The sequence below is a fragment of the Apis mellifera genome, linkage group LG6 (genome assembly GCF_003254395.2).
Source record: "Apis mellifera strain DH4 linkage group LG6, Amel_HAv3.1, whole genome shotgun sequence".
NCBI classification, from domain to species: domain Eukaryota; kingdom Metazoa; phylum Arthropoda; class Insecta; order Hymenoptera; family Apidae; genus Apis; species Apis mellifera.
The window spans coordinates 1,656,761-1,670,015 of record NC_037643.1 but is presented as its reverse complement, the minus strand read 5'-3'; the positions used below and the strand labels follow the sequence as shown (position 1 = coordinate 1,670,015).

The 13,255-nt window shown below is 23.0% G+C and overlaps 2 protein-coding genes across 4 annotated transcripts; one reads left to right on the top strand and one right to left on the bottom strand.

Moving 5' to 3' along the window:
* Positions 1 to 145: 145 nt before the first annotated feature.
* LOC411609 (pancreatic triacylglycerol lipase) lies at positions 146 to 4,571 on the bottom strand. Of its 3 annotated transcripts, none has more exons than XM_395079.7 (7): positions 4,367 to 4,571; positions 4,023 to 4,125; positions 2,620 to 2,768; positions 1,238 to 1,483; positions 710 to 916; positions 448 to 604; positions 146 to 365 (listed from the first exon to the last, which is right to left on the bottom strand). In XM_395079.7, the coding sequence occupies exons 1-7, from the start codon at positions 4,410 to 4,412 to the stop codon at positions 308 to 310; spliced, it is 966 nt and encodes a 321-aa protein (XP_395079.3). In that variant the 5' UTR covers positions 4,413 to 4,571; the 3' UTR covers positions 146 to 307. The 3 variants fall into 3 exon arrangements, with proteins under 3 accessions (XP_395079.3, XP_006558187.1, XP_006558186.1); XM_006558124.3 differs by lacking the exon at positions 4,367 to 4,571 and adding an exon at positions 4,198 to 4,334; XM_006558123.3 differs by lacking the exons at positions 4,023 to 4,125; positions 4,367 to 4,571 and adding an exon at positions 3,208 to 3,344.
* A 5,640-nt stretch (positions 4,572 to 10,211) lies between these two features.
* Positions 10,212 to 12,617, top strand: LOC409296 (T-complex protein 1 subunit gamma). Its single transcript, XM_392814.6, has 4 exons — positions 10,212 to 10,388; positions 10,478 to 10,539; positions 10,832 to 11,969; positions 12,052 to 12,617. Exons 1-4 carry the CDS (start codon positions 10,352 to 10,354, stop codon positions 12,465 to 12,467), a joined length of 1,653 nt encoding a protein of 550 aa, XP_392814.2. The 5' UTR covers positions 10,212 to 10,351; the 3' UTR covers positions 12,468 to 12,617.
* Positions 12,618 to 13,255: the final 638 nt, after the last annotated feature.

Below are 13,255 nucleotides of genomic sequence, written 5' to 3'. Positions count from 1 at the left end.
TTCGCTTCATTTTGCAAAAGTACGCAAACGAGAGAAAGTATCACCAGAACGTGCCATTTTAATTAATATAATTTGTACTTTTCATGCACGATATGAAACGATAACGCTTCACCGGCTTCGATCTCGTTCGTCCGATTTATTTAAAAACAAAAAAAAAAAAAAAAAAAAAAAAAACAATAAAATTCAAATAACACTGCGCACGCTGCATAAATAAAGTACTTGTAAATGACTAGTACAGATTATTTCGATGTCGCAAATATACGATCATTTACCACAGAGAGGTTGCAAATTTAGTATCCATTGTCGTTTATTTTATTGCGAACGGAGGAGCTTCGTTTGTAGTTAAATAAAATTTTCCTCGTAATCTAAAGTGATTAAAATAACATATAATTGCATTTAAATAATATAATATATAGTGGAGAATTAAATATATAGATAACATCTTACGACGTGGATGCGTATTCTCCCATTAGAACAATTGGATTGTAATCGCAATGTCCCTCTTTGTATTTTTCCCAACTTTCACAAGTTCTTGCCTTGAAACCAGATGTACTTCCTATACTCTCTGTCATATACTGATGAGCTCGCGAATGGCTGCAGTAAGCTGACAAACGTTCGATATTGTTACTTAAAAATCGATCAAATACTTTATAATAATATATTTATACTTTTAATGAACATTGAATTAAAAAAATAATAAAATTTTTACTTCTTGTCGGTAAAAACGAACAACCAGGCTGTGGAAATTTTCCGTTGTTAGGATAAAAATCAGCATGGCCAAGTGGAGCCAAAAATCCAAATGCAGGTCCGCTTGTATGAATTACATCCACAAATTGCGCATCAGTTGGATCTAATCTGAACTCTGGGTCAACAATCCCGGGAAATGTCTCGAATAATGGACTGGCTGGATCTAAACCTTTGAATTGTATTTATAATATTAATAACAAGAAATTTAAAAATTAAATATCTTACTAAATATAATCCAAGGATCATCTGTAAGTCAAGAAATATTATTTAAAATATCATTCTTAAAATAAATTTTAATACATTATATTAATAATTTAAAAGGATATTAGAATAATTCTCTTGATAGTTAATTTAAAAATAGTCAATCATTCCACAAATAAAACAATTAATTTTTTGAAATTTTCTTTCACAAATTTTCAGTCACAAGTTATTTAAATATTACAGCAAATTATAAATTAAAAAAAATTGAAATGTTATAATGGAAATATACCTGTTATTCTGCCGATACGCCCGTCCAGATAAGCTCCAGCAAATCCTGCAACATGTGATCCCAAACTGTGACCACTAATGTGAACATCCTTGTATTCAAGATTCGATTCGCGATTTAAAAATTCCAGGAAATCTCCGAGAAATTCACCCACTCGTCGCGTATTGTTCGCTGCCATCGGATAAACATCAGCTGCCAAAGCACCCCATCCGACGACTATCACGTTTACATCTTCATGAAGTAGATACGCTGAAATCATAAATAATCATTTTTAAATGTATTTGATATCAAAAAAGATTTAAAATATATAAGATTATATTATATATATATTATAATATAAAAATATTTTATATTAGTTATTTAATCTATAATTATAATCTATTGTTATTAGTTTAATTATGAAACTAATTCAATATTCGAGTCTAATGTTTAATATAGGAAAAGTTTTAAAATTAAATGTAAAGAAAAATATATAATTGCATATTAATTTATTCATAGAACACATTTGAAGAATTAATTTTAGAATCTAAAATAAATAGAGAAATTGATATTCAAAAATATTCATTAAAACTTATTTATTAAATTATAAGTAAATTTAAATTTGCTTTAGCAATTTGATAAAGCAGGTCGCAGATAGAGTGAGGCCACTTTCTCCATTATATTATAGTCGTATCTTAGCCTTGCTTCATCTAATATACGTCTTATTATAATTATATTAATTTATGTATTAACATTTTATATAATATAAATAATATGGCTATAAATTAAATAATAATAGAAATATAAATTCAAATAAAAAAAATCTATATTAATGAAAATACATACATTAATTTTATTTTTAGCACTATATTTTTATAATCTTTAGATTATGAATTATATTTTGTAAGAAATTTATAGAACTTGGAATGCTACTGATATGCAATAGAATAAAAGATAAAGTAATAAAATTAAAATTTTTGAATGATAGTATTTATATGCATAGTATATATTGGCAAAAATAATTGATTTGCCAATAGACAAGAAAAACGATGTACATCCAAGTTCTAATTTAAGATTTCCCATAGTTACGTCAGGAATTTAGTCGCAACACAGCAAAACTTGTTAAGTGATCAATTAACTTGTTATCGTAGTGACCCTTGAACCTGGCGACGTCGATTCCGTGTTTACCGAAACGGATTGACCCTGATTGTAATTAAATTTCATTGAAACGATGTCGACGCCATCGATATTTCTAGAAATTCCTTGAAAATCGTTTTTCCTTTTTCTTGTTTTCATTCATTACTATATGTAGTATTTTTTCTTCGTTTGTTCATTTTCTTCCTCGATTTTTATTCTAATTAATTATTCTTTAATCATCTAAATAAACAAGACTCATTTTTACATACCATCTATCAAACCTCGTACCCAAGCTTCGTTTCCGGTGTCACTAAATCCGTGAATAATGAACTTCGTTGGACGACTTTCGTTAAAGTGAGATGCATAAAGAACCTCGGTGTTGTTTAGAAACAATTGTTCTTCACCAAATGGATTTTCTCTTTAATAATAAAAAAAAAATATTATATTTTTAAAAATGTTTTTAATTTTTTCGATAATAATTATTCGAAATATATATAATATTTGGAAATTTTTATACAAATTTGATCATAATAATATAAAATATTTCTAAGTTAACATTTTTTTATAATTTTTTAATTTTATAATATTACATACATTCATTGATATTAAATCCTTTTTGAAATTTATTTATTAACTCTTTGTTTGATTTTTTCTATAAAAAAATTTTTATAATTCTTATTGACAATCTTTTTTTATTAATTATAATTTCAAATTCAAAATTTAAAATAACTTTTCGTTTATAATTTTTAATTTGAATATCAAGCAAAACCATTTTTTTGCTGTTAATAATTTGATTAATAATTTGATTAATAATTTGATTATATCACGAAAATATCAAGGATCAGAGTGACGAATACTCAAAATATGCCTCAAGTGGCGCCTCAATTTCCCCTTCTTTCCGATCACGTCGATCAACAGCAAAAAGCAAAATGGTGCAAAAAGAAAAAGAAAAGGAGGCGCGTCCGCGATATTCACGCATCGATGATAGTTAGTGGAGCGTCAGCGCTGAGAATAGAATTCGCCGACATGATTGTACGTATCATTAAAAAAATTGATGCATCGTTTATGAACAGCAAATGATAAGACTTGCCTCTGCATGGGTGAAAAATTCGCAGCGCGTTGCCAAGGAGAAACATGAATTTCTTAAACATTTCAAATTTGTCTTTTCTTTTTATTTTTTACAAATCTTAAAAAAAAAAAATCATAAATAACATAAACGTAATAATATCAAACTACTATTACTATTAATAATAATAATAATAATAATAATAATTTTTTATTCAAAAAATAGATTAGAAAATAAGATAAAAAATAAATTAATAAAAATGTTTGTTAAATAAAATATTTTTAATGAAAATAAAATTTTCAAGCAATATTATATAAAATTTCTTAAACTTTTTTTTTTAATTTGCATTTGAATTTTGCTTTAAAAAATAGGAAATAAAATAATGTAAACAAATAAAAAATACCTATTAAATAGAATATTTGATGAAAACAAAATTGACCTTCAAACAATGTTATATAAAGTTCTTTTTTTTTTTAAATAGATATCAATATCAAACATTATTTTTCACGATATATTCTATTTTAAGAACATAATTTCCTTAATTTCTATCGCAAGTTTAATCTTTTCTTAGATTATAAAACAAAAAACGTTTTGAGCTATATATACCTGGTGTATAAATTGAACATAGCCGGTTCACGGGCAAGCCTGAATACAGATTTGATGACTGTTTCCACATCGTTCAGCAGCGTGTTTTGCGGATACGCGTACGCTAAAACCACGAGGAAATAATATTGAAAAAATAAAGAATCGTTTAAAATTGTTCAAATAGATACACAATCACCTTAACCTTAAAAAATTATTTATTTTCTTGAGATTTTTTTTTTTTTATTATAAAACTTCAACAATAAAGTTCAATAAAATCACAATGCTCGAGATTCATAAGAACAACATTCAGTTCACTTTTAGTTGATTGTGGAACGTTGCGAAAAGATCCACGTGACTTCCTTTACCTGAGAGAACGACCGCCAGAAGGACGAGTGTTTCAACCGGTGACATGTCTCTCCGCGCGATACCGCTCGCAGTTGCACTGGATTACTACTGTAGCCGGCTTAGCAGCGGACTACCATTCATCCTACACACGATTTCTCGTCTTTGATGTTCGATAAGCCCGGCAGCTACGTTCATTTGTTTAATTAATACGACAGCTGCTCGAACATGGATAGTTTTGTGAGTGGTTGCCCCTCCTCTTACAAACAGCCTTCATTCCGAACTCTTAATTTCGTAATTCTTATTACGACTTCGTCACGCGAGAAACACTTTTTGCATACTTTTGTAAAAAAAAATGTATCGATTATTGCTTAAACAGTATATAAGTGTAGACGTGTTTATATATATATATATATTACTAATAGAATATTACTAGTATTATTTAAAAATGAAACAGAAAATAGAAAAAAATGTTTATTTCCTCTTCGAAAGACTTAATATGATAAAGTTATATGATGTGTAAAAGAAACAAAATGATATTTTCATTTATGGAAATTATAAGTTTATTCATTTTGAATTAAATATTTATTATAAAAAATATCATTAAATATTAATGTATATTATAATCTATTTTTATATTTATTATTGTATTATTATAATTATTTGTATTATTAGAATAATTAATTAATATTTGAAATGATTATTATTATATTAATAGATTTATAACTATCATTTTATTTATGCAGATAGGATAATTATTAAGATAGTTTGTTACACATGTTTAATTTATATGAATCGATTTAACAATCAGGATTCTTATTATCTAGATATATGAACATATTAATCAAAGTTATTATAAAAATTATTATAATATGTATACGAACATGATTATTAATATTAATTATTATTCAAACTTTTTAAAAGTAAAAGATTAATATTTAAATATATGGATTTAAATCGATCAAATATTTCAATACTATATATATAAAATATAAAATTCATATTTTTAAAAGCTGTAATAAGATCCTAATTTTTATATATGCTGCATATACATATTTTTATATGTTTGATTTATTTTATATAGATATCTTGATATACAATATTTTCATATATTTCATATAATATATAATATATAAATATATTACAATAAAATTTTAAAATGTGATAAATGTATATATTTATTTACTTACTCAATGTTATATATTTTAAGATTTTAGCGAAAGTATCAACTTAATATTAAAATATTTATTATTTCTAGTATATATATATAGTATACAATTTAGTATTTAGACAATATATATTTGCTAAGATTAAAATAAGATTTTAAAAAAAATTTTAATAAGATTAAAAATATCAATTAAATAAAATGAATTTATTAAATAATATTAATTTAAAATTACTGAATCGATTAGAACAGTTTTTTAATCACTGCGCCGTAGAATTGCATCTATGAAAGATATTTTAATTATTGATTAGATTTGTTTATATGAATATGTTAAGGTTCGTGATGTTATCAGTGTATGACCTTCTTTTTGTAAAATCTGATCGTGATAATGACAGAATTTTATAATGCTTGCATTACTATAATTTATTGAAACATTTTTTCCACCAATTAACATATATATATATATATATATATATATATATATATATAAAACTATAGAATAATATTAAATTATTAGATTTTAAATTATAGTTAATAATAGTTAATAAACGTATATACTAAAATTATATAAACTATATATAATTTTTTAAATAAAATAGCATTTGGTTCATTCTTGAATATATTTTGTTTTATATATTTCGTAGACTACATCTATTAATAATAAATTAATTTTAATAGTATATTATTTTATAAATTTTTAATAACAATATAATAATTAAATAAAATATTATTAAATAATAAAATATTATTTATATAATCTTCGATCTTTTATAATCTTTATCTGATTCCGAGAATTTTATTTCCTTTTTTCTATAGCATAAAATAATTCAGAGAAGTTGAAAAGAAAGTTAAAAAGCTATTAATAGCATTTATATTTCCGTTGTTAAACTAATTAGAACATTATATAAATCATAATAAATTCATTATAGATTTGATCCTTTCCTTTTTTCTATGTATTGACATGAATGCTTTTTTTTTATTTAAATTTGATGGTTTAATTTAATTGTCATTTTCTTCAATTTATTTCAAAAAGATTTAATATCTAGAAAAAATTTAATCATATCATACTAGAGAGGAGATTTTTTTATTAAAGACATCAAAGGAAGCTGCAAAACTTTGTACTTTATTTCTGTCTCATTTTACCTAACATGAATTTAAATTATAATTTAATAAATAAATTTCAATCGATATTTTTGTATATCAATTTTTTTGTTTGTTTTTGCTTCTAAAACTAAAATGTTTCATGAATATATTAACGCTTTTACTTGCATAATTATCAATTCACTAAGAATCGATTTAATTTATAGAAAACCATTTTCTAAATTTCTTGTTATTAATGCTCGCAATAATCATAAGATTTTCAGACTTTTACCGATTAGTTTTTTTATTTAATTCTAAATCAAAGTATCTTTTTAACGTATAAAATAAATTCATTATATTCCACAATTATCTTATGTATATTAGCTATAAGTTCTGATTTATTTTGTACATATTATTCTGAATTGAAATTCTGCATTCTTTGAATTTTTATGGAATAGAAGAGATGAGCTACAAAAATTGATTGATTCTTACGAATTGACTTGTATGAAAATGAATATTAAATAAAAAAATAAAAATAATTATGATCATTGGAGCTACAGGACATCCATAAAGTCTTTGATTTTACATGATAAATCAAAAAATTTTAGTATATTTTTTGATTTATAATATCAAAATGTGTCCTTAATTATTTTCTTTTTTTAAGTTCTGTGTCTTATTAATGAATTATATCATTTTGCATTAAAATATTACATATATTTATTTACTTCAATTTTTTTTATTAATACAGTTTCTTATACAATTTCTTTATTTCTCCATTTATTTCGCATTAGTAAATAAGTCTCCATCTTGTTTTTTTTTTTTAGTTTTTGTTTCTTCTAATTCAAATTTGACTGTGATATAGGCTTTTCTTTTAATTACTTGAGTATATTTCCGTTGATTAACATTTCTAAAATGCTTTCGATGTCTGCTATTTGTTTTTTCAATTCTATGATACAACAATCATTTTAAATGAATTGAAAATTATTTTTCTTTTAATTTTCTGAAAATTTATTTTTTTTATATATTTGTATCATATCATAAATCTTTATTTGTATGGCATTCGTAGCCATCATATAATCTGCTATGCTGCACGAAGTTATTGCTTGTTTTCTATTTATTTTGATTTTTTTTTCTTTTTCTTTCTTTTATATTTCTTTCATTTTTTAATATCGTATTTTCAATTTATTCTGGGTTGAAATTTAAACAATATATATATATACTAAATAGCTATATTTTTTCTTTGTATGATTAAAAATTATTCACAAAACATTTGGATGAACTGTTATCTTTTTTTATTTTTTGGATAATTAGTAGCACTATCTTTTCAAAAAATTTGTCACATAATATTATTGAATTGAAAATGAATTTATTATTAGTTTTTCATTAACGATATATAAGTTGTAACAATAATACAAAAACAAGTTTATTTGATGGTTGGAAGTTTATTTTATTAAAAAATGCTGCCGAATTTAATCATTCAGAATTGAATTATAAGTGATGGTAAGAATCGTGATTCTCTCAAATTTTCAAAAATCTCAATAATTTTGAGAATCTTTATTTTTGTTAAAACTAATTCTATATATTAACTGATTATTTACTATTTAAATTATCTTATTCTACAATATAATGTACAATAGTTACTACTACTAATAATTAATTATAGATAGTATTGTTTGAAGAAAAGTAGAAGAAAATGTATGATCATATTTCGATAATAAATAATGATAATTATTTGATTTAGATCGATGATAGAATTGTTAGGAATTCGAAAAAATTAAAAATTAAAAAATCAAATCTTTGTTATATTCATAGAAAAAAAATTGAAATATTCAAGAATGATCAATTATTAGCATTGCATTTTAGAAAGATCCAAGAAACTAAGATAAATTAAACTGTAGACACTTTATGAAGGAAATCGTTTTGTTTGATTTAATATATTATACCTGTAGCATAGATAAGGCTAACGAGGATATGGCATTTAGAGCTATCTAGCGATGATAATTGGTACTATAGATTGGCTTTCAGCGATTTCTAAGCAATATTATGATCACAATCGATTAACAGTGAGTTAATTAAATCTAACATTCAAAGAGTGGCAGAATACCATATCATTGGACAGTGATTATACATAAAGTAAGATTTATTTATAAGAGTTAGATTTAATATTGAGAGATGAGATATAGAATAAATGTAATAATGTATTTTTATCTCTCGATTTAGTAAGTTCAGAATTTTCTTTCTTATTTTTATTCTTATTCTTATTCTTTATTATTCTTCATTTTAGTCTCTATCAAATTTTATCGATTTAGTGTAAAATAAAATGTAATATAAAGTAGTGTAATATAAGTGTAATATAATTAGAATTGGAATTAAAGTTATTTTGATACAGATTATTAGATATAAATTCTAGTCTGTGATTTCGATATAAAATTCCAAATACAATATTAGAATAAATTAAGAACAAATTATCTCGTAAATGTAACAAAATATAAAATTTCATATTAAAATATACAATGATTCCCAAAAATATACGGACGTTATTATAATATATATTTACTTTTAATGATATGTTTATTAATTATGGATATATATAATAAATATATTCAATATAAATAAATTCAATCTGCTTTTTTCGATAGAGTATTTATTGTACTTTACAAATTACTTATTTTAATTAATTTGATATAATAAAATAATATTAAAAATTAAATGAAACCACAACTGTTTTTGTTATAAAAATATATCAAAGATTTAAAAAATTTATTATATTTTATTTAAATTTTATTTAGATTTAAAATAATTAAAATAGCAATTTTATATAAAACTTAAATATTGATTTTGATTATCTTTTTAGTTTTATAATATGTTTTAATAAATTGCTTTATATAAATACTTATTTACACATATATACACATGTATTTTTGAATATTTCTGAAATATATTAGGATTATATTATTATTAGAAATATATTAGGATATTTATTTGTATTATAAATATAAGATATTAGGATATAATATAATAGGATTAATTATAATAGGATATTTTTTTTTCTGATAATATTAGCAATAATTAATATTTTTAAAAATTATTTTTATTTCATATCGAATCGATTTATAACAAACAATCGTTATATATATTGGATAAGAGTAGATAAATCAAAAAAACAAAATATGTGTACAATCAAATTTGATTTCCCGCTTAAATGATTTCATTTAGATATAATTTCGTTCATTGGATAAATTATAGATTGAATCAATATAGTATTTTAGTAATTTATTAAATATATTTTAAAATCACTAATTTTATATACAAATAACTTTTATTTTTTTTTAATTTTACAAATTAAAAAATTATTTGAAATTAATGGATTGTTAAATTTGAAATTGATATTTTTAGATTCTAATTCTCAAAAAATTATTAAAAGATAAAAAAAAATTAACAATTTTTGATATTTCAAAATAAAGTTTGAATAAAAATGAAATTAAGAAAATATTTTAATTTATATTATTGATATATATTTTAAAAAAATTTTTTAATAAAATAAATAGCAAAAATAATAATAGGGACATTTTGTGTTTATGTTGGTATTATATATTTTTTTAAAGTGTATTCGTATTATCTAGGATTATTCTCCAACCGTGATTCTCATTTCTAACCAATTATTACAAGATCTCTTTCATTTTGTTCTGGAAAAGTCGAGCGTGTATTAAATATCGTTTTCTAACACAATATTTAATAAAAGTATTAAAAAAATTGAAGAAAAATGTTTGGTCCAGGAGCTGCTCCGATCGTAGTTTTAAGTATGTAGAAACAATAACAATTTTGATTTTCATTTATTTGAGTAGTGAAGTGAGAAAATTCATGATGTCGTGCGCTTTGATTATTGCAGGTCAAAATACAAAACGGGATGTTGGCCGAAAAGTTCAGAGAGAAAATATACAAGCTGGAAAAGTAAGTTTTATGCATATTTTTATATTTATCTTTTAAAGCTCTTATTAAATATTTGCACGCTCACGTGTATTTTTTTTATTTAATACATTTTTTATTAATAAGCATAGTATTTACAATTATATTATATTTAAATAATATCTATAATTTATATATCAAATTATTTGTTTTAATTTTCAATTTTTGAATTTTGAAATAGATTTAATTTTATATTGTTCATTTAAATTTTCTAAAATAAATATATATAAAATAATAAATGCTTGAATTTTTTAATATTATATTTTTTTTTATAAAGGCAATTGCAGATGTCATTAGAACATGTCTAGGACCACAAGCAATGTTAAAAATGTTAATGGATCCAATGGGAGGTATAGTTATGACTAATGATGGAAATGCTATATTACGTGAAATAACAGTACAACATCCTGCTGGGAAATCTATGATAGAAATAGCTAGAACTCAAGATGAAGAAGTTGGAGATGGTACTACTTCAGTTATTGTATTGGCAGGAGAAATTCTAGCTACTGCTGAACCTTTCTTGGAACAAAATATGCATCCTACTGTTATAATAAGAGCATATCGCCAAGCTTTGGAAGATATAGTTACTATTCTTAATGAACAAGTGAGCATTGATTTGGATTGCAATGATAAAAATAAAATGATTCAAGTTATTAATTCCTGTGTCAGAACTAAATTTATTGGACGTTGGTGTGAATTAGCATGTCAAATAGCTTTAGATGCAGTTTATACTGTTTTGCTTGAAGAAAATGGCAGAAGAGAAATAGATATAAAGCGTTATGCAAAAGTAGAAAAAATTCCAGGTGGTACTATTGAAGATAGCACCGTTCTTAAGGGAGTGATGTTTAATAAAGATGTTACTCATCCAAAAATGAGAAGACATATTAAAAATCCAAGAATAGTTTTATTGGATTGTTCCTTGGAATATAAAAAAGGAGAATCTCAAACCAATATAGAAATAATGAAAGATACAGATTTTACCAGAATTTTGGAATTAGAAGAAGAATTTGTTAAGAAAATGTGTGAAGATATCATATCTGTAAAACCTGATGTAGTAATCACAGAGAAAGGAGTTTCGGATTTAGCACAACATTATCTTGTTAAAGCTGGAATTTCTGCTATTCGTAGATTGAGAAAAAGTGATATTAATAGAATTGCTAGAGCTTGTGGCGCAACTGTTGTTAATCGTACAGAAGAATTGCGAGATGAAGATGTTGGTACTAGAGCTGGTCTTTTTGAAATCAAGAAAGTTGGTGATGAATATTTCTGCTTTATTACAGAATGTAAAGATCCTAAAGCATGTACTATAATTTTGAGAGGTGCCAGTAAAGATGTATTAAATGAAACTGAAAGAAACTTACAGGATGCTCTTCATGTTGCAAGGAATCTTCTTATCGAACCTAAATTAGTACCAGGTAATTAATAATTTATCATTAGAATACGTAGCTGTATAAAATATATCATCTATATTCTATTTATATTTATATATTATTAAAGGTGGAGGAGCTGTGGAAATGGCAGTATCAAGACTTTTAACAGAAAAAGCAGCAAGACTTGCAGGTGTAGAACAATGGCCTTATAAAGCTGTAGCACAAGCATTAGAAATAATTCCAAGAACTCTTGCACAAAATTGTGGAGCAAATACTATCAGAACTTTAACTGCATTACGTGCGAAACATGCTACTGAAGGAATGACATGGGGTATTGATGGAGAAACTGGTCAATTAGTAGATATGAAAGAACATGGTATTTGGGAACCTTTATCTGTGAAATTGCAAACATATAAAACAGCTATTGAAACTGCTATTTTATTGCTACGAATTGATGATATTGTATCAGGAAGTAAAAAGAAGAAGGCAGATAATGAGCCTACTCCACCTGCACAAGTTTCAGAAGAATCTATGAAAGATTAAATTTATATTGCTTATAAAGCTTTTATTTGTTAACATTTAATAATTCTTACATATGATAATTTCATTAAACTTCGTATTTATAGAAAATATCATTTGTCTATCTGTATGCATTTTCATAATAATAAAAATACTTTGATGAAATATTAAAGACAGATATAAATACTATATTTATTTATTTATATTTTCATTAATTTGTTTTTGTATATACCTTTCCTTATTTTTTAAAAAACTAAATTCTACTTATATCATAATAATTATTTTAAGATAATTATTTTATATCATTAATTATATATATAAGAATTGTTTTTGTATAATTGCAATATTATTTTCAAATATATTAATAAATTAACAATATGCACATGTATTAACAATCATTAATAAATTGTTTTTAATCAAAGTAAATATTATCTTCTGAATTTTTATATATTTATAACTTATATTTTATTACATTAAATTAAATTAAGTAATATTTTAAAATATAAATTTTTTATGTATACATGTAGATATATATGACATAACTTGAATATTTTATTATTTCAAATATTAAATAAAATATTAATTAAGATTTTTTTTTGAAAAAATTTGTATAATTTAATTTATTTATTAAATAAGATAAAAGATTCAATATTTATATTTAGTTTCAAATAATTATAAATTAATTTTTTTCACAAATTGTAAAACTTTAATTAAATAATTTCTAATAACATTCTATTTTATTTATTATCTTACTTTTTAAAGCAACATTTCAATTATAATACAATTTATGATTTTTAAGTGATTTTTAATTA

Excerpts from the sequence above, each read along its gene's own strand:
- LOC409296 (XM_392814.6), top strand. The coding sequence starts at position 10,352 with ATGTTTGGTCCAGGAGCTGCTCCGATCGTAGTTTTAA. Across the intron at positions 10,540-10,831 it reads AAAATATACAAGCTGGAAAA|GCAATTGCAGATGTCATTAG; the intron begins GTAAGTTTTATG and ends TTTTTTATAAAG. Across the intron at positions 11,970-12,051 it reads CGAACCTAAATTAGTACCAG|GTGGAGGAGCTGTGGAAATG; the intron begins GTAATTAATAAT and ends ATATTATTAAAG.
- LOC411609 (XM_395079.7), bottom strand. The coding sequence starts at position 4,412 with ATGTCACCGGTTGAAACACTCGTCCTTCTGGCGGTCGTTCTCTCAG. Across the intron at positions 605-709 it reads TTCGTTTTTACCGACAAGAA|CTTACTGCAGCCATTCGCGA; the intron begins GTAAAAATTTTA and ends AACGTTTGTCAG. Across the intron at positions 366-447 it reads GGAGAATACGCATCCACGTC|ATTACGAGGAAAATTTTATT; the intron begins GTAAGATGTTAT and ends TAATCACTTTAG.